The following is a 21873-nucleotide window of genomic DNA, read 5'->3' on the forward strand; positions in this document are numbered from 1 at the left end:
TCATTTTTGGGTGAACTAACCCTTTAATCAGCCATGCTTCTGTGGTTCTCATTTGCAGCCAGTTCCTCACAGAGGAGGAAGCTGTCCTACAGGCTCCAGTGATGTGTAGCAAATATCCCTCCCCTTTCCTGGCTCTCTGTCTCCCTCTCTCCATTGCCCTTTAGGAGGTGTACGCAATATGCCAGTCCTGCTGCGGTCAAACAACACTCCCCTTGTTCCGTTAGATGGAGTTCAGGGTATAACTGGGTGGCATGGGCTGGAACTGCTCCCTATGGCCATATTGAGCTTCTCACCTGGCAAACCCAGCCTACTTTAGCATTAGCGCACCGTATCCTTGCCAGGGAGAGTCAGCCAGGAATTAAGGTAATGAAGATCACCAGAAATTTAAACAATATAAAGAGGGTGGAGAAAGGGAGAAATCTTTGCTGAGCTCGAAATGGTCAAAAACATTTTGTATTTTGCTGTATATTAGCGCTATTGCTAGCAGCCTGCTGCCAGTGTTCATCTACCTGCTGTTTTTTTTTTTATTATTAACGAAAAACTTGGTTTGGAATGTAAAACTAGCTTACAGTACTACTGCCTTCAAGTGCACCTGAGAATATCCTACATCCGAGTTGGGCATTTGTTCTTATGATGTCACGCATTAAAGTCGGAAACAAAAAAATGAAAGAAGCCAACCTCAAACAAATACGTCAAACGTCAATGAATGACAGCAAAATCTTTTTTTCTGTTGTACCGGTGAATAAGCATCAGTGAAAACCTTAATCTCCTTTATACAACCTATACAATCATTAGTTGACTGTCATATATAACAAAATAAAAAGCACCGAAATTGAAATAATTTAGCAAAATTATTGCTTTCCATTATCTTTCATGTCAACATGCCTCTTCTTACGTCACATATCGGCAACTCGGGTATCATTAGAATTCCGTGTTTCCTACTGGTAAATACGACTTTGCTTGGTGATTCATGATCTTGGTGAATTAAGGTATTTCTGACTCCATTTAAAGGCTGCATACTTAATGAACAGGCTACTGTGGAGTGTACAATGTATAATTAAGGCATACTATTTTTTAAAGCTGAAGTGTATCATTTTTTTTATGATAATATGCTTAATAATCTCAGTTTAATATGCCAAGATATATTAAATAAGTCATATATAGTTTATTATCCTGAAAAGTTTAAACACTGTGTCTCACCTAAACCTAAAACCTAAAAATTTTAATTCTCTCATAATTTACTCACCTTCATGCCAACCCAGATGTGTATAACTTTCTTCTACTGAAGACAAATGATGATTATTTTGAAAAAATATCTCAGCTCTGTGGATGAGAGACAGATACATTTTTAAGTCCTTGGATCTCCACTTTCAGTTTCAGATGTGAAGGTGAAATGAAACAGGCACCACATGTGGCATACAGATGTGAGAGATTTATAATAAAAAAGGAGTCCAAAAAGGAGATTTATAATTAAATATTGATCTGTTTCTTACCCACACCTATCATATAACTTCTGAAGACATATATTTAACCACTGGAGTCATATGGATTGCTTTTATGCTGCCTTTATGTGTTTTTCGGAACTTCAAAGTTCTGGCCACCATTCACTTGCATTGTATGGGCCAACAGAGCTGATATATTGTTCTAAAAAAAAATAAAAATGATGTATGTTCTTCAGAAGAACGAAAGTCATACACTTCTGGGATAGCATGAAGGTGAGTAAATGATGAGAGAATTTAAATTTTTGGGTCAGCTATACCTTTTAGTAATTATTTCAAACATAAGGGAAGTAACAGTTTGGTTTTCTGATATAGATCAGTTCTGTTGTCACTGTGATTGTCAACTAACAAACACCATGAGAGCTCAACATCAAAAACACCAGAGATGTGCTCAAAAACAAGAGCAATATATCCAAAATTAGCAACGAAAATACTGTTTTCATGAGGAGGACATATCTCTGATGAGCTATTCAAGATATTGGACAGATTCGTGCCGTATTGAGTAACTCTCAAGTGAGATTGAGCGTGCATGTTTGATTGACAGACCGCGAGTGAGCGCACATACTGTGTATGAACGCGTGCGCAGACTGACCGCCGCTCTCATAACATCAGCCATGCTCAGATATTATTTGTTGTTATTTATTTATTTATTTGTAACATCCTTTTTGCAGTTGAATTCCCTCTCTACCGTGATTCAGCAATGTAGAGAACTAGCGTAAATCCTCATGAAAATGGATACCTCACAATTCATATAGATTTCATCGGCTGCTGATAATTATATTTCTGATGATGATATCATAATGCGGTCCGCAAAAGATCGCTCGAGGGCCGCGTGTTCAGTAGTGCTGAGCTAAGGAGTCTGGAGAAGACAGTATTGAGGAAACGGAATTCTAAGCAGTTTGCCTGGTTCATCTCAGTAAACTGTAAAATATAAAGAGTTCAGATGGGATATCAAGGTAAATGTAATGTAGAAAGACAACTGAGGTACCGCATTAACAGGCATGGACCCTTTACACATTTAAACTACATGTAGTAAACTACATTGGGGTAAACTTCTATAGCGGTTAATGGGAGACCACAGCACATATTATTGTTTTCTTTGGATGACGGATTATTGCTCCAACATTCAAATTTCTATGACTTTTCAAGTCAAGTCATTTTTATTTGTATAGCGCCTTTCACAACACACATAGTTTCAAAGCAGCTTTACAGAAAATCATGCATTTACAGAAAATGAAACTGTAATATCTATAAAGTCTTAGAGTTATCATTGTGTAGTTTGATTAAATACTATTATGAAGTGTGTATAAAAATAAGTAATTAAATAATAATTGTATTTAGAAACCCAGTGAGCAAGCCGAAGGCGACCGTGGCAAGGGACACCAAACTCCATAAGATGTTGGTTAATGGAGAAAAATAACCTTGGGAGAAACCAGACTCACTGTGGGGGCCAGTTCCCTTCTGGCTAACAGCATGAATATAATGGCGGTATTAGTTATTAATGTGCAGTGCAAGTCATGGTTTAAAATTATTAAACTAAGTAAGTGTTAAGGACCAATGTTTAAACAAAGAACAAAGAGAAAAAAGAAAAAAAATACAAAGAAGAGAGAAAGTTGCAAAATTTACTGTGACTCCCTCAGAAGCTTTATATGAAACCCCATCCCAGCAGTGTCTTTCTTTTCTTTCTTTTTTTTTCTTTTTTTTGGCAGTGTAATATAACACAAGAAATAATGTTATAGCTTGCATTAAAAAAAATAATAATAAAATATATATATATATTTTATGCTTTTTGCACACAGTTTCATCTATAAAGAAAAGCACATTGGCCAGAATGTTGCATTAAAGTTTTCAAAGGAACACAATGTAGATAATGTAGAGTGAAAGCTATGGCCTTGTGTAACACACTTGAAGGAAGGGTTCAACAAGTGTGTGATTCGTTTTGGGTTCTTTATTCAGCCAGCATCATATGCACGATCATTCACAGATCTAGTCACAGCTTGAGCTCAGTACAATACTGTCAGTCATGTCAACGTAATGTGTATACACATTTTTATACAAAATTAAATTAATCTGTCAATATATTCTATGTTTCCCCACACTTGCCGTTGTATTTCTTAATGCTCTTGGCCCATTAACTCAGTTATCCATTGTTTAGTAGTAGTAATAGTGTATTCAACTGCAAGTTGATTGATTCAGCTGAACATGTCCTTCAACCACATACTGTAGAAGAACCTGCATTTAAAAGAATTAAGTATTAAGGCTGGCTGGGAGTTGGTGGTTGTTTTCCCATGTTGTGCAAATTTACATTGTGCTTTTAGCTGCCACCTTGGTTTAGAGATGGGGGTGTGTATGTGTCTATTGCAGTTTGGTGCTACTAAACTCACAGCTCTGTCAGGGACCTGGATAGTAAGTTTGTGTTTGGTGGGCACTCACACAGTAAAAACAAAAAACAAAACAACTACAGTGCATCCGGAACATATTCACAGAGCTTCACTTTTCCACATTTGGTTATGTTACAGCCTTATTCCAAAATAGATTCAATTCATTATTTTCCTCAAAATTCTACAAACAATACCCCATAATGACAATGTGAAAGAAGTTTGTTTGAAATCTTTGCAAATTTATTTAAAAAAAAAAAATCACATGTGCATAAGAATTCACAGCCTTTGCTCAATACTTTGTTGAAGCACCTTTGGCACCAATTACAGCCTCAAGTCTTTTTGAGTATGATGCTACAAGCTTGGCACACCTATTTTTGGGCAGTTTCTCCCATTCTTCTTTGCAGGACCTCTCAAGCTCCATCAGGTTGGATGGGGAGCGTCAGTGCACAGCCATTTTCAGATCTGTCCAGAGATGTTCAATCGGGTTCAAGTCTGGGCTCTGGCTGGGCCACTCAAGGACATTCACAGAGTTGTCCCGTAGCCACTCCTTTGTTATCTTGGCTGTGTGCTTAGGGTCATTGTCCTGTTGGAAGATGAACCTTTGCCCCAGTCTGAGGTCCAGAGCGCTTTGGAGCGGTTTTTCATCAAGGATGTCTCTGTACATTGCTGCATTCATCCTTCCCTCGATCCTGACTAGTCTCCCAGTTCCTGCCACTGAAAAACATCCCCACAGCATGATGCTGCCACCACCATGCTTCACTGTAGGGATGGTATTGGCCAGGTGATGAGCGGTGCCTGGTTTCCTCCAGACATGATGCTTGCCATTCAGGCCAAAGAGTTCAATCTTTGTTTCTCATGGTCTGAGAGTCCTTCAGGTGCCTTTTGGCAAACTCCAGGCGGGCTGTCATGTGCCTTTTACTGAGTGGCGGCTTCCGTCTGGCCACTCTACCATATAGGCCTGATTGGTGGAGTGCTGCAGAGATGGTTGTTCTTATGGAAGTTTCTCCTCTCTCCACGGAGAAACGCTGGAGCTCTGTCAAAGTGACCATCGGGTTCTTGGTCACCTCCCTGACTAAGGCCCTTCTCCCCCGATCGCTCAGTTTGGCCGGGCAGCCAGCTCTAGGAAGAGTCCTGGTGGTTCCAAACTTCTTCCATTTACGGATGATGGAGGCCACTGTGCTCATTGGGACCTTCAATGCTGCAGAAATTTTTCTGTACCCTTCCCCAGATCTGTGCCTAAATACAATCCTGTCTCGGAGGTGTACAGATAATTCCTTGGACTTCATGGCTTGGTTTGTGCTCTGACATGCACTGTAAACAGTGGGACCTTATATAGACAGGTGTGTGCCTTTCCAAATCATGTCCAATCAACTGAATTTACCACAGGTGGACTCCAATCAAGTTGTAGAAACATCTCAAGGATGATCAGTGGAAACAGGATGCACCTGAGCTCAATTTTGAGTGTCATGGCAAATGCTGTGAATATTTATGTACATGTGATTTTTTTTTTTCTGTTTTTTTATTTTTAATAAATTTGCAAAGATTTCAAACAAACTTCTTTAACATTGTCATTATGGGGTATTGTTTGTATATATAATATAAAATATTTTTTTTTAGTTTGTAAAATAATGAATTTAATCCATTTTGGAATAAGGCTGTAACATAACAAAATGTGGAAAAAGTGAAGCGCTGTGAATACTTTCCGGATGCACTGTATAACGGATTCAGGAAACTCGAAAATGTGTTTGTATCATGTGAAGACAAAACCAGACAGTAAAGATTGGGTTGTTGCTGGGTTGCAGTGCACTGTTAATCTACAGCACCACAATAAATTATATTTAACCTGTGTTGTGAGTTTTCAGTCTAAATCAAATGTGATGACAAAAAGACTAGGTATACCATAAAATTACACGTCATTTTATTGCACTGTCTCCACTATCTGCATGCAAATGCAAACATACGGCATGACCAGTGTAGTCCAATTCATGAACAAATTACTGATATAAGCTAGTTCTTTTTTAATAAATCGGTCAAAAAATCAGACTCAAAAAGCACTCAAACTCATGATTTATTGGTTTGAATCAGCCTAATGACTCGGAATCAGTCTGTATCAATTAGTGTTTCTTGACCTACTCACTGAAATTCAAGTCTTTCCTTTTGTTATGTTCAATTTGAAATGAACCGAGAACAGTTAGTGTGCTATGTGATTGAATCCAACGTGATCTAATGAATATTCATATGTATTCATATGTAAAGTGTGGTTCTAGCACACATACTGTACATTTGGTTGTTTGCATAGACACTGAAACGTAAAATACTGACGTATTGTAATAAATGTAATAATTTTATGTATGAACAACTTTAAAGAAGTACAAATGTTTACGAATCCTCATTGTATCCATAAAGATTGAATTCATGGAATGAATTGGTCCATTTTATTGTATTTATAATCAATGAGATGATAAAAATAATAAATATTCTGTTATCTTTTAATCATTATACTTTACTACACTTGGGGAAAAAGCAGTTTTCAGAATATGCTGTGGCTCAAATAATAATAATAATAAAAAATAAAAAAATAAAAAAAATAAACATAAAATGCAGCACAAAAACACCAAACAACAATCATAAAAGAAATACAAAAATGTAACTATACAAATATATTTATAATATAAAGGATTCATAAAAAAAATCATGTTTCTAACTCTGTAAATACGTAAACATGTTTATTTTTAGATGCTGTCAATATGTACATATTGTGAGTTCCAGCTTCTATCCAAACATACAAAAGTGTTAAAACATAAATTAATGAGATCAGGCTTTTAAATTAGTGAAATCAGTCTCACTGAATCAACAAATTACATCGTAGTTAAATATATAGATTTGCAATCACAATTTTGTTGTAATAAATGTTGTAAATACAAAATCGCTAAAATATGATACAAAAATGTTTGGTATGTAGCTAGTACCAATTATGGTACCAGTTACATACCACCCCGTTTGGTTTTCCTGTTTATTGTCATATTCATTTCACCAGTGATGGTGATTTCTACAGCAGAGAACATGACTTGCTCATCTTAACGCATCAAAATTGTCTTTTAATCGTAATGCAGATTGCTTCAGCGCACTGATATTAAGGTTGGCCTGTGCATAACTGTGATGGTTTGGGTCACTTCCTGTTTGTTAGGAAGAACAATTGATAGATGTCTCTTTTGTGCTGCAGAATGCAATCAGCCATTTCGCTAAGCCATTAAAAGAAAGTGAGCTATGGAATATACTTAGTGAGATGAGATGAAATGGACTATTTGACATTTACTGTTAATGTAATATATTTCCTCTGTTGCAATTATAACTGATGCTCTGGGCACAGCAACAACCCTTTTCTACTCAAAAATCAGACGGCTCTACATTTAGCTTTTTATGCGAAAAGTATTTTACTCTGAAATGAATTACAAAATTCATTTTATTGGTTGGGGGGGGGTTGTAAAGACTCCACTTAATGTCTTTTAAGAGAGAGAGTGAACAACAATCCCAAGAAGCACTATGAATGGCATAATCAAATTAAAAACTATGGCATACTATAGAACTGTTGATTTTTAATCATCAATTTTAAAATGTACATTTTTGGTCTATTGCAAAATACTGTATATACACATACAGTATATAAAACGTTTGACAGTGTAGGAAGACTTTCTCGATTATGTCATTATTGGAGTAAACTGTCTTTGCTGAGCTCTTTTGGAGCACACAACAGCGACTTCACTGATTGGTGGATCTCTCCAGGATTATGGGTAGTGTAGTTCTTCACTTGGAATTCAGCTATTAAAGATGATTTATTTTTTTAATGAAGCTGAAATCATACTAACTTGTGACTTTTACGAAGCTTGTATCACCACTTAACAATCTCAAAGTTCATGGTAGGTCTGTGTTGAAAGGTTTATAAGTTATCATTAAAAAACAATTTCTCTATGGTGAAAATAAATGTGATTTTTACATCCACAACTCGACTGTTGAGTTCTTTTGACGTGACTCAAAGTTAGGCATCATTATCATAAACATAATACTGATGCACCCCAGAAACCCATATGGGCGTATGCTAACTGAGCCATTTCCTTTATATTTGGCTTTTGAATCACTTCTTGACTTTGTTGTTTGACTGAGAAAAATTTACATTTACCTTTAGTGCCCTTAAAATGGGAGACACATTTTAAGCAGCAAAACTAACAATCATGTTAAAATCAATTGAATGTATTCAAGGGAAAGAGGAGCTCTGTAGATTGAGCTCCACCTCTCATCCTCTTGTTGAGCGCTAAATGAACACACACATTGTAATTCATTTAGGGCCCTCAGCCTGCAAAATGAGCCCTCTGTCATCTTGGCCAAATCTACCGAGAGGCCCATGTCTGCGTCAAGAAAAGGCACAATACTGATTGAACATGTTCTGTAGAAGACTGCGCCGAGTGTAAATGAGTTTGAAGCATATAATTGAGCCAACTAGCTTGAATGAGTCAGAATGGCAGATAACTGAACTGAACTGCCATTCGGAGTTTAACACTATAATGTTTCATTTTTAAAGCTAATATGGTTGTGAATCTACACATTATGGCTGTTAAACTACAGATTATTCTTCCAAAACATGAAGAATATGATAGTCATAACATCTTTAATATTGTATTTTTGTATTTTACTTTGAAAAAAATGTCTAATAATTGATCACAGATCATTAAGTCTTGTATTCAGAGCTCTGTGAATTATGTAGATGTTGGTCAGATGTTGTGGTACTTTATTAGTTTCAGTATTAAGGACTTTATTAACTTAAAATTAACTTAAAATCCTTTGAGAAATATATATATATATATATATATATATATATATATATATATATATATATATATATATATATATATATATAATTGTTTAATCTTGTCCTTAATTAAAGAAATAGTTCACCCAATAACAATAATAATACAAATTCAACATTTAGTCACCCTCATGTCATTCCAAATGTTTTTCGTCTGTCATTTTTGGTGCTTTACAGCCCCTGTTCACCATTCACTTTTATTGTATGAAAAAGAAAGTCATTTTTAGAGGATGCAGCTCCTAGTCACCATTCGCTTTCACTGTATGGAAAAGAGCAGCTTGAACATCCTGCCTAACATCTCCTTTTGTGCTTGACGTAAGAAAGAAAATCATACGGATTTGGAACAACATGGGGATGAGTAAATTATAAAAATATAAATTTTTAGGTTAACTATCCCTTTAGCACTCTGGTATGAATGTAATTGACTAACCGCAAATAAATAATTGTTTGACTGAGGTTCTTCAAGGTGCTAGAGCAGCTGGATATATCAATGTCTTGTCAAAAAGTACTGGGAAATGAGTAATGGTTATGCAAGTAATTATTAATCTATTTAAATGCCACACAAGTCAAAGGGTCAGTTTGTGTTTTATGGCTATTTGATGATAAATCAATAAATTCATTTTTACCTATGCTCTCATATCACAGATGCAATATACAGGCTAGTTCAAACAATCTCAGGTGCATGCATAATTCACTGAATGTATAATTGATTAACATTTTAAGAAACGTTGATGCATTGTGTGTCCAATCAACTTTAAGAATAAACTATTTTGAACTAATTCTTTTGATAAATATAAATTACCATTCATTTGGTATTTAAAATAAATAAATAAATAAATATCCAAACTTACCCGGTAGTAGTCCGTGCTGTAGATGTCTCTCGACATTCCGAAGTCTCCGATTTTCACGAGCAAACCGTTGCCCACCAGGCAGTTGCGGGTTGCCAGGTCACGGTGCACAAAATGCTGAGATGCCAGGTAAACCATCCCTGATGCGATCTGAGTGGCTATGTGCAACATTTGAGACAAACCCAGTTCCCCATTGGTCTGCAGTGGCTGTCCGTCAACCAGGATCATTGCATCTGGGCCATGGGCTCTGTTAATGTAAAATATTAGGCTTTATTCATTATTTTCCACATGATATATTGCATTCACAATTAAATTTAGATCTATGTCTCTCTCCAAATACCTTTTGGGGCCTATGTTTGTTTTGTTAGTTATATGAACTTGAGAATTACTATAGATTTGTTTTGACTCTGTAACCAGCAGCAAGCTTCATTAACCAATGCGACAAAATCAGCCAAATCAATGCACAAGATTAAAATGAGCTAAGACAAAATGGTCATTCCATGATTGTGTAGCACACATTAATGTCACAATTTGATTATTTTCCCCTTCATCATCCACAACCAGTGCTCTCTGCATATGCAGACTCATACAGTATGGTACAATTTGCATCCCTGCCAATTCTCACTGGCCTTTTATGAATCTATCACCATATAGTGTCATTATGTATTCAAGCAGTTTTAACGAAACCTGTTATCACCATAATCTCACTAGCAGGATAGAGAAAGCAATTTCTACCATGTGCACCTTTGTATCCGCCTCTTATTATTTTGTACAATACCTCTATGGAAGGTTTCATCTTATGGACAACATAGTGAGACTTAACTTTATTTATGCAACTTTCTAATATAAGGGTTCATAAACTCTTTTGGGACCCACTTTATATTAGGTGTCTTGAACTAATATGTACTTAAGCATTTATTACAATTTATTTATTATGTACATATGTATTGTTGCAGTGTAATTACATTTAAAGTACCTGCAATCTCTAGTTACACTGTTAACCTTACTCCTAACCTGACCCCAACACTTACCCTAAACCCTCACCACTAACCCTATCCCTACTCCTTAACTTACCTGTACCTCAACCTCAGTAGCAGCAAATGGTAATAATAATTTATTTATTTATTTATTTATTTATTTTTCAGAACAGTATGTAGTTACACAATAAATGTATTTTATTATATGAATTCTAATTCTAGTACATAGTAGTTAAAACACTTAATATAAAGTGGGACCCTTTTTGGTAAGTTGACCCTTATGACCTAAACCCAAATACCTCCTAAATGTTTAGTAATGCTTTAACCTTTCAGTAAATATAATGAATCGGCATATAAAATTATATATTGCTGTATATGGGTAGATTACATTAAATACTTCAGGTAAATTTACATATCCTGTGGTGCAGCATGCTATACTCCTTCTAAAACTATTTTAAACAGCATTTTGTTTGTTTATTTATTATTTACTATTTATTTCATTTTTTGACCTCATTAATTGAGAGACTAATCAGATTTTTATTATTATTATTAATAATTTCTCAGACTATAGGGCCTTATGAAATAAACTAATAAAGGTAAAAAAGATTATAAAAGAAAACATTTGAAAAACTTGATTGAAAAAATGGTGACCAGTCAAAACAACTAAAATATACACTTTCCCTTATACATTGATATACATTTTTAAGCTAAAATATTAATGTTTATTAAAAATAAATAAATAATTCATGGATGAATTATGCGTCAACTAGCCTTAAAACATCAGAGAATAGTGTTATATAGTGGTGTAATTCTTAAAATTGTATTTAAATATTTATAAATTTAGCATTGGATTTAATTTAATGAACCCCTAAGCATTCGCAAACCCCTGGTTGGGAAACTCTAGGCTCGTTTATCGATCGATTATGAAAACATTCCAATGAGCAGCACAATGCAGTTCATAGTGTACATAATTATGCTCCACTTGGTCTGTAACTTTAATCAATAATAATTGATTCCTTGTGTATCTGAGATTATTACATAACCAATACACAATGATTACTGCATTATGACATAATAGGCTTGTTGATCTGAATACCTGAGGAACTTGTTGAGGTCTCCATGTTTCATGTACTCAAACACCATAATGAGTGGGTCTCCATCCACGCAGACACCGTAGAACTTCACTATGTGTTCGTGCTGAAGGTTAGTCAGCAACTCCGCCTCCCTCTGGAAATCTTTCCTTGCCGAAAGGGTGGGGTCCTTCAGGGTCTGCATAAACACACAAGGCGGCCAATTTACTACACACACACACACACACACACACACACACACACACACACACACACATATATATATATATATATATATATATATATATATATATATATATATATATATATATATATATATAATTTGGTTTCAAATGATAAAACAAAAGATTTACTGTTCAAAATGAAGACAAAAAGTATTTGGACACTTTCTGGTTGTCTGTTGTAAGTGAAACATGTCCATAGTTGGACACTTGAGGAACAGACTTCATATTGTTTTCAGAGTGGTTTGATATATGTTTAAGTGTGACTTAAGTGTCCAAAGTGTCCAAATACTTATTGAGGCCACTGTATATTTGGGGAGAAAGAAAAGATATAAAAAAAATAAATAAATAAAAAAAAATGTATTTTTCTGTGTTTTATTTGTAACATCTGACATAATTCTTTCTTTTTTTTTTCCTCCCCTTTTCTCCCCAATTTGGCATGCCCAATTCCCAATGTGCTCTTGGTCCTCATGGTGGCATAGTGACTTGCCTCAATCCGGGTGGCGGAGGACAAATCTCAGTTGCCTCCGTGTCTGAGACCATCAATCCGCGCATCTTATCACGTGGCTTGTTGAGTGTGTCAGTACAATGACAAATTAAGTAAAATATCTGAAGTAAAATAACTTTAACTTTAAATAAAGAGAAGGCATAAGAGTCATAAAGCAAATTATACTGATGTACAATGATATTCTAGGCCATGGTTAATTATTCTAATAATTCAGATGGAGAATTTAACTTTAAATTGCAACAATTGGCAAAATAGGATAACACATAGTAGTAAGGTGATAAAATGCCCCTGAAAATTAATTCTGGGGCATTTAACCCTAAATTAAACAAGTACATTTCTGACACTTTACTGTTTTGATATTTTGGAATGAGATAAGCCTTTTAATTTGCTATATTTTATACAGTACAAGTAAATTACTTCAGAAAGCTCAATTAGTCAGTCTGTAATAAATAATTCAAGTGAACAATTAATCAGGTTAATAAGACTAACTGCTCTAACTAATCTGTGTCCTGTAAAATAGCATCCGTCTTCATGGTGTATGATCTTTAAGTGTAATCCAAACTATTTAATATATCTGCATCCTGGCTATATGCCAGGAAGCAATGGAGCATGCTGAGCTACTTTGAAAATACATTTAAATACATAATCAAAATGTAGATGACTTGGCACAAGTATTGTACAGTATTTCAGAGGATTAAAAAAATTACGTACTCTAATGCCAAAGTGCTTTCAATCATTCAGATGGCAGAAAACTCACAAGAGTTCATATATATTTCATTCTGTTTAATAAATAATAATTTTCAAATGCAGTTATTAATGGATAGACCACAAAACCTGCACTAACTCTGTGCATGAAAACCGCAAGCCTTGTCAAGAAGATACACAATCTAAAACCTCTAAATGACCAACACGACTTCTCTGATCTGCTCTTGTGTCCCTCTTTGTCTTTTCTAAAAGATTAAATAGTTGCCTGCACATATCTTTTTGTCAGACCATGTATCATCCTTTATCACGTCATTCAAGGAAAAATAACCCCCTTTGTGGCCACTTTCCTTGACTGTGATATGTCAATTGGTTCCCGGTCCTTCTCCAAGCCACACAAGGCATTGCGGGGTTTGTGAGAAATTGCTCTTTCAATTATGTTTTAATTACATTTTGCCCACAGACCTTGCAGTTTAATTTTAATTAGAGCTACTGGAGGTAATCAGTATCAGGAATAGTGGCATTTTGCACGGGAAAGTGCCACTTATGTTTTCTGTAGTGAAAAAAAAATATATAATAATCTAGTTGGTTTCTATATTTTGATGAATCGGAAACACCAGGGACATTTATTAAAGCTGAAGTCATAAGTCATTTTGTTATATGTTAAAATACTTCCGGCTATATCAGCTTAATATGCAGAGACATCTTGCCCTATAATCCAAAATGCAGTTTTGTTCAAATTTAGTTATAACCAAAATCAGGTTTCTTAAATTATAATCTGTCCTGTGAAAGACAGGTTTGGCTCAGTATGCTTAGATTTAAAGAAAATGCAGTGAGACTATTTTATAATTCACATTTAATTGTTCAATCAAAACACTTTATAGTCATTTTTCTCAGTTTCAGCATTGGCATACTGAAGTTACTGGGTTTTGCCTTTGTAGTGCACTATAAGTAAGTAATTTCAACAAAAGTGTGAAATACTGTGTCTCGGTTGCACTCCCAACAGACCCGACCCAGCATGACCCAGCATGAATTTGGGGCGGGTCCAATTACCAGACTAATCTCACTATGAATTTGATGACAGTAGGTCGAAAGTTTTTCAGCTTAAATCAGTCTGTGCTTACCGAAAGTTGAAGCAATGCCTCCAGTGGCCGAAGCTGGAAGTGTTGTTGATAATATGGGCTCATGTGAACTCCAGTTTCCAGATGAAATGTCCACAGAGTGGTGCCAAAAGCAAATTGCTTTTAGTTGTAAATGTTGTAATACAGTCAACAGGAATGCACATTTTCATAACCATATGTACTAAATCAAAACCCAACCCTAAACACCTAACCGTCAGTGGAGTAAAAATCTTTCAGGTAAAATGCAACATCCAAATCATGCTCATCATTGATTATGTGAACACGAATGCTTCCTGGTTCCATGGGACCACAACCTGTGTCTCCAAGGTTGCTTGCTGAACATGCTATCAGTAGTGGCACAGGAAAAGATAAATGCATTTTAACTGATAAGAAGATGTCTGATGGGAGACAAGATGTGCTTGTCAGTATCTTGACAGTATGGGCTCCATGTCAGGGTACCGGAACATTCAGTAGCAACATCCTTTAAATTGAAGCATTTGATATAAAGGAATACACAAAGCATGTCTTTCCCATCCACATGAGGCATTGTGGTGTTTGTGAGACATCGCTCCTTCAATTATGTTATAATTGTGTTTCACCCGCAGACCTCGGCGGTTTAATTTTAATTAGAGCTACCGTGTGTTAATCCATATCAGGAATTGCTGAATGCATTGTAGATGGATGAGGGAACCAATTCACAGATGACAAGGTATCTATCCCTATCCATAATGCTTTATTACCCCTGTATTGCTAAATTGGCCACCTGTACTGGCTGGAGAGGGCAGAGGGGGCAAATCCAGCACCACCTGGGGGGCTGTCACTCGTAATCAGGGTCCAGAGGTCTTGGGCATCAGGTGGCAATGGGAGAGAGTAAAGATACAAGAGAGACACTGGCAGCTCTTTGGCCAAAACAACAAGGAAAAACTTGACCTCACTGAAATTGAGTTGGACACATTTCAAACAGCAGCTGCTCTGATGGAGCTCTGTGAACCCATGTGCTGCTGCCAACAGAGTCAAGGTGCTTCCCAGAGGAACATTTTGTTGCTCAGAGGTTTCTTTTTCAAAGCTTAGGATACTTAATGGAGTTCTCAGCTATGTTTTAGATCAATGTAATATCAACTTAAAGGTGATCAGTGTAATATCAGCTTAAATGACCTGTTTCAGTGACGTCACTTTTTCCCCGCAGCCACCATATTTGTGACCATCAGAGGGAGGAAACAGTGGCGGTGAATTTGAAAACACCCGTAAAACGATCTCAAGAGAAACCTCAAAAAGTGCTGTTGATCCATGCAAAGTCCCAGAAAAGGTGCATACATGTCTGAGGTCAGCACAAATATTGCCAAATTTAAATAGATTTTATCCGCAATTCATCTCAGTACACTGGCGACTCTGATGTGTGACCAGCGAGTGCACACCTCTACTGGTACATCACCGTAAGCATCTCTCATTCAGAAGTTACAAATGTTTGTGTTGTTTTCTGCTCTGATTTGGTCAAAATATTACAAAACATCTGTGATGATCCTGTCTGTATGAATGTAAGAGCTGCTTTTAACTCATGAAGAATACACAGAAAGCAACCGAGGCATATTAGTGTTTTACATTGTAGTTTGGTGGTGCGAATAAAGCCTGTGCTTCATGATCTTATGATGTGTTGTTTATTGATTGACATTTACACATTAAATATGTACTATATATTCACATTATAGTGCTTATTATTTATTACAATGTGTTACAATTATGACATACCATTTATACAGTCTGGGTGTAACGAATAGCATCGTCCTATGTGCATTTCCAGTTTAATTGTATCCAACTTGATTATGTTACAAATTTAGTAGGAATGTGTAATAGATAACTGACATGTCTGAATAAATGAGCAAAGACCATACTATCTCATCGCTGCTTGACTGGTGAAATGAAGCCGTGTCACTTAAAATATAAAACTTTATTAAAAGAAACATTACATTTTGGCTCTGGTAATAAAAGAGCAGTATCACATTTTCAAGATTTCTAAATAAAAACACCATTTTCGCCGGCTATTGCTACATCTCACAGCGCAACACAATGAAGAAATATGGAATTTTGGTCACAAACATGGCAGCACGGTCATACAGTGACGTCACATGAAACAGGACAATGTGTAGAGTTAGATATAAGTAAGCCAATGGTAGTCTAATTCTCCTGAAAAGTGTGAATTCTCCCTGATTAAAAAAACAAACAAAAAAAAACATATATATATATATATATATATATATATATATATATATATATATATATATATATATATATATATATATATATAATTTAATTAACTCTTGTAACCCTTGTAATTTAACCCTTTAAATTACACTTTTAACTTTATATGCTTATTCAAAGAAAGATAGATATAGGAAGTTATATTTGTGTCGAGTTCAACACAAACAGGTTTTCTCTGAGAAGTTTTGTCTTTAAGTTTAGTCCTCTAATGCACCAAAGCTACAGCCATCAAAGCACCGGTTGTTCACAGTCGGACATCAAATCCTCTGCTTTGGGTAATCTTCCTGTTTTTATGCATAATCCACAGGTTTATTTGTGAGGAATTGTGGAGTGTATTTTTCAGGAGTCATTCTGCAGATTCTGGCTGACACTATAAACAGAAGCAGTAAAATAGGCTCATTCAAACTGTTAGATGCCGTGCACTACACGTTGCACCCCCACAATATTTATAATCTAACTTTTATGCACTTTTGAATGTGGAGCGAGGATTGCTTTGTGTCTCCAAACACTACACTGAAGGGTGTCAACCTGTGTCCGGGATGCGCATAAGCAGTTTTGACCACTCTGTATTGGAGCTTATCATGTTTCTTTTTTCTCTTAATTTGATAGTTTTTGTGTGATAAGAGGTTATACAGTAGTTATTTAACCTATTTATTTGTTGAATATCCTTTAGTTACCCTGTTAAAGAAAGCTGAGTTTAGCATCCATATATCCCTATGAAGCCTATGCAGAGTGATTATACATGGGTTCCTTAAAGGGTTAGTTCATCCAAAAATAAAAATTATCTCATGTTTTACTTACCTTTAAGACATCCCATATGCGTATGACTTTCCCTCTTCGGCAGAACTGAAATGAAGATTTTTATAAGCATATTTCAGCTTTGTATGTCCATACAATGCCAGTAAACAGGTGCCCTTTGACTGCTGGCTATTTGTCTGTCAAAAAGGCATATTTAGGCAGCATAAAAGTAATCCACATGACTTCAGTCAATCAACTAATGTCTTCAGAAGCAAATCGATTGGTTTATGTAAAAAATAAATCAACAATTAAAACTTTATTAACTTTAAAAAATCCCTTCCTGCCAGCAGTCGATGCATCATTGCTGTCACATGACATAAGCACAATGGCGCAATCACGCAAGGAGTCGGAAGCACGCACTTTGTATACAACAGAGGAACGAACGTCACGCGAGAGTTAGGTAATTTCAAACAGCAATAAAGTGCTAGCCGTAAACAATTTGGTCGATTTGTTTCTTACACCAACCTATCGGTTTGCTTCAGAAGACATTAACTGATTGACTGGAGTCATGTGGATTACTTTTATGCTGCCTAAATATGCCTTTTGGCATATTTAGGCAGCATAAATGCTGTCTATTTATGCTGCATTGGCATATTTAGGCAGCAAAACATGCTGTCTGTTTGATGGGTGCCATCAAACAGACAGCAGATTGATGGCACCCATTTACTTGCATTGTATGGACAAAAAAATCTTCACTTCGGTTCTGCTGAAGAAGGAAAGTCAGACACATCTGGGATGGCTTAAAGGTAAGTAAATCATGAGAGAATTTTCATTTTTGGGTAAATTAACCCTTTAACACCAATTAGTCGACTAATTGCTCAAACAACCTAGTCGACAGTCATCAAATTCCTGGTCCCCGGACATGCCGTCGTCTGGTCCTCAGCCACTCCTCCACGCTCTGGCGGACGACAGCCGCTCCTCCCCGGGCAGACGGCAGCGAGTCCTTCAACCCCTGGCAGACGGTATGGCTCCTACCCCTTCCTGGCGGATGTCAGCATTTCCTCCGACTCCCGGCAGCCAGCAGCAACTCCACCGTCCCCCGGTGGGGTAGTGCCAAAGTCATGGGAAAGTTACCCAAAATAAGTAATCCACTACAAATGTATTCTCTAAAATGTAACCAGATTACTTTAATGATTACTTCATCTAAAAGTAATCACATCATTAATATATTTTTTTTACTTTTCTAAATGACTTTTCCTTGAAAAGTTTTTTGTTTTCCGCACAAATTCAAAATGTCTATATTATCTTCTCATTCACTGTCACACAGCCTTCAGCTGTCACAGAAATGCTAACAGACATACATATTAATTAATATTCTTAATGTATTATACATATTGGCAACAAAATATTGCTATGATATAGAATCAAGAGATCAGTGGTAATTCCCAGCCCTAAAAATCAGGTTAACATGCAGTATTTATTTTATTTTTTTTTCATCTTGTGGCTATACTTTTGAAACAGTGAATATTTTAAAGTTTACGGATTGTCCCATTCACTTCCATTGTAAGTGCCTCACTATAACCCTGATTTTTGCTTTTTTTTAAGAAAAACATTATGCCACAAATTCTGTCGATTGAGCACCTGGAATATTCCTTTTTTGGGGAAATTACACCTCTTCCACTAATCAAATAGCTCCAACAAAATCCTAAATCCCAAAACAAGTTTATTGGCTTGCATAGCCAGGTAAACAAAATGTGATAATAGGTGTCTTTGTGTTTCCTCAAAAAAGCCCAAAATTTAAGGCCTTAATAGGAAGATTTGCATTTGTAAAAACAGCCCACAGTCATAGTGCATTTGAGAGCATGGTTTAATATGTTAAACATTTCACTGACTAGAATTTGAATTAACGCATCCATTTCTCATTTGTTGACATTCTCCACTGGGGGATACGCAGCCCCACTGTAAACATGTAGAAAGAGCAAAGTATGTCGCAGACAACAAACACCATTTTTTTAATGCAATGCATTCTGCTCATAAATGAAGACATGAAAGGCAGAATGAAAGTCAAAACATAGTCAACAATGCAGGATTCACATAAATGTTTGTGTGAAAAGGAGGATGGCGTGGCCGGGCCGTGAGGGTGCACAGCTGGCGCTGAGTCACCCAATCAGCGGGAGAGAGCGATAAAGGGGAACTGAAGATGCCAGTTCGGGAAAGAGAGAGACACGGCCGCTGGGTGTGTTTGTGTGTGTGTGCGTCTAATGTGTTTTATGTTGTTTTAAGCTGAGTTTAAGTCATTAAAGTTTATGCTGACTGTTCTGCCAGTTCCAGCCTCGTCCTTGCCCATTCTTTACCCATGACATTGGTGCCAAAACTTGGGAAGGAGGAGGGATGCGCTGTCGTGGAGTCCTCGCCGCTGCCGTCTGCCATGGGAGGAGCTGCGGCTGTCCACAGGGGGACGGTGGAGTTGCTGCTGTCCGCCGGGAGTCGGAGGAAATGCTGACATCCGCCAGGAAGGGGTAGGAGCCATTCCATCCGCCAGGGGTTGAAGGACTCGCTGCCCTCGCTGTCGTCCGACAGAGCGCGGAGGAGTGGCTGAGGACCAGATGACGGCATGTCCGGGGACCAGGAAATATTCACTGGAGTAAAACATGTGACAACTAGCCCTGGTCTCCCCTATATATCTACAACACTATAAATGGGATATCCAGTAGCTCAACTAAAGGTGTGTGGCGCTGGTAATGCCAAAGTCATGGGTTTGATTCCCAGGGAACACACAAACTTATTAAATGTACAGTATGTCTTGACACATATCTATGACACATTTCTATCATTGCATGGTATACATCATATCACCCGGCCTTAGAGAACAGTTTATACTAAAATAATATGGCATTTTAAATTTTTATCGTATAAATATTCATTTATATCATTTTCACAAAACTTCATACTTCAAACCAATACGTCCACATCTCCAAAGCCTTGAAACTTTGACATTTCTAAACTGACAGACTGTCTGCTTATAGATCGGTATTGAGTCACATTTCAATAGACTGCCTCAACTCACTGAATGCCAAGTTCCTTGACCTTGGTAGAGACATTTCCATGTGGTAAACCATGTTAAAAGCATTATCCAGGCCCTGTCTGCCCACAGAGGTGACTCCTCTGTCTATATCATGGATATAGACTCCCCAAACCTTATATCAATGCCAAATATTAAGCCTATTGTACCTGAGCTCTCTTTCTATCATTGATCTTAGACAACAAATCCTCTACCACCAAACCACCCAGCGATTGTTCCCTGAACAAGACCCCTCTCTGCCGGGCACAGGGGGATCAACTTTATACGTCAGGCGAGGGGAGTGGGAAAAGGGGCTTGACCTTTCGAATGAGTCCTGTGTAACTGGAGAGCGATATGGGGCTGCTGGAATGGAAGGATCATCTCTTACCTTGACAGCCACCAGCATCTTGTCCTTAGTGGGGCTTAGGTTGTAGCACTCTGCCAGGAACACCTTCCCAAAGGCCCCCTCGCCCAATTCTCTCTTGAGCACAATGTCTCGGCGCTTAATGTGCTGTACATCTGGAGAAAGAGAGAGTGAGAGAGAGAGAGATTGAGTGGATTTTGTGACAAAAAATCTCTTTGCAGGGCAGTGCATTGAAAGAGAGATTGAGAAATGTGTGAATTTGTGAGTTGGATCGCTGTCTCTCAGGATGATCAGGTGCCTTAAAAGGTATATTTATAACAAAGCTAGATGCAACACAGCATACTGTATAACAAAATGTAGGTGTCTTGAGACACAATTCTAAAAGTTGACCTTTTTTTTTTTTTTTACCTGACACGGCATCTACACAACATGGCACTCCTGCACAACACACTGGAAAAAAACGTGTGCATATCTGAACGTGGCATGTTATGTGTGAACGGCCCTTAACATGTTTCCAAGATCCTCGATCCAATTTAATCCCAATAGATAAAAGTCCTACATTACTTTCACTTGAAAATGTCACATTACAGAAGCAAAATGTATGGCAAAACTATTTCATGTTGTCTCTAAGTTATAAAAGGTAACATAAGGCAAAGTAGCCTTTGATAAACATGATGCCCTGATGCAAGATTTTGATATAATTCATGTTCTCTAGCACTCATATCATTATTACTTTTATCCTAGATTATTGCTGTGATCTCTGAGTGCAATTAATTTAACCTGACAGCTAAAGCCTGCTGTATTTATTTGTATTATACACATCAGAGCTTTTTCATTTACATTGCATTACTTCAAAAGCTATATGTGAGCTCCCACTGGAAGCTGCAGCATCAGATGAACTCCTTAACACAAGAGATCAGGTGGATTTGCCCCTCAAACAGAGATGAATGAAGTCATGAGTGGTCCACTGGGCAGGGTAATGGAGCATCAACCAGTCTGCTGCCGATTCAAGTCCCTGCTGAGCTTTTCTGCAGCTCTGCCCTTGAGTGAATAGTGTAACTTCAAACGCCTTCATAAATACTCCACAACTTTAGAGACGACTGGTGATAATCTGGAGATGATCAACTCATGTCTGAGTTTGATATACAGACAATCGCTGGATGTTATGAATAAATGTGATCAATACAATGGCATATAGTGGGTCACAATGTGCAATAAATAGCACATAAAGAAAAGCTATGTCCA

The 21873-nt window shown here is 36.9% G+C and overlaps 1 protein-coding gene across 1 annotated transcript in view; it reads right to left on the minus strand.

Annotated features, from left to right (window-relative positions):
• The window catches only part of LOC127435924 (NT-3 growth factor receptor-like), a 306013-nt gene that overhangs the window by 15053 nt on the left and 269087 nt on the right, over positions 1-21873 (minus strand). The window contains exons 12-14 of the mRNA XM_051689735.1: positions 20653-20783; positions 11663-11835; positions 9593-9836 (exon numbers count right to left, since the gene is read on the minus strand). Of these exons, the coding sequence (XP_051545695.1) occupies positions 9593-9836; positions 11663-11835; positions 20653-20783 (548 nt within the window). The remainder of the gene's footprint in view (positions 1-9592; positions 9837-11662; positions 11836-20652; positions 20784-21873) is intronic.

Source organism: Myxocyprinus asiaticus, chromosome 46, assembly GCF_019703515.2.
Source record: "Myxocyprinus asiaticus isolate MX2 ecotype Aquarium Trade chromosome 46, UBuf_Myxa_2, whole genome shotgun sequence".
Lineage (NCBI taxonomy): Eukaryota > Metazoa > Chordata > Actinopteri > Cypriniformes > Catostomidae > Myxocyprinus > Myxocyprinus asiaticus.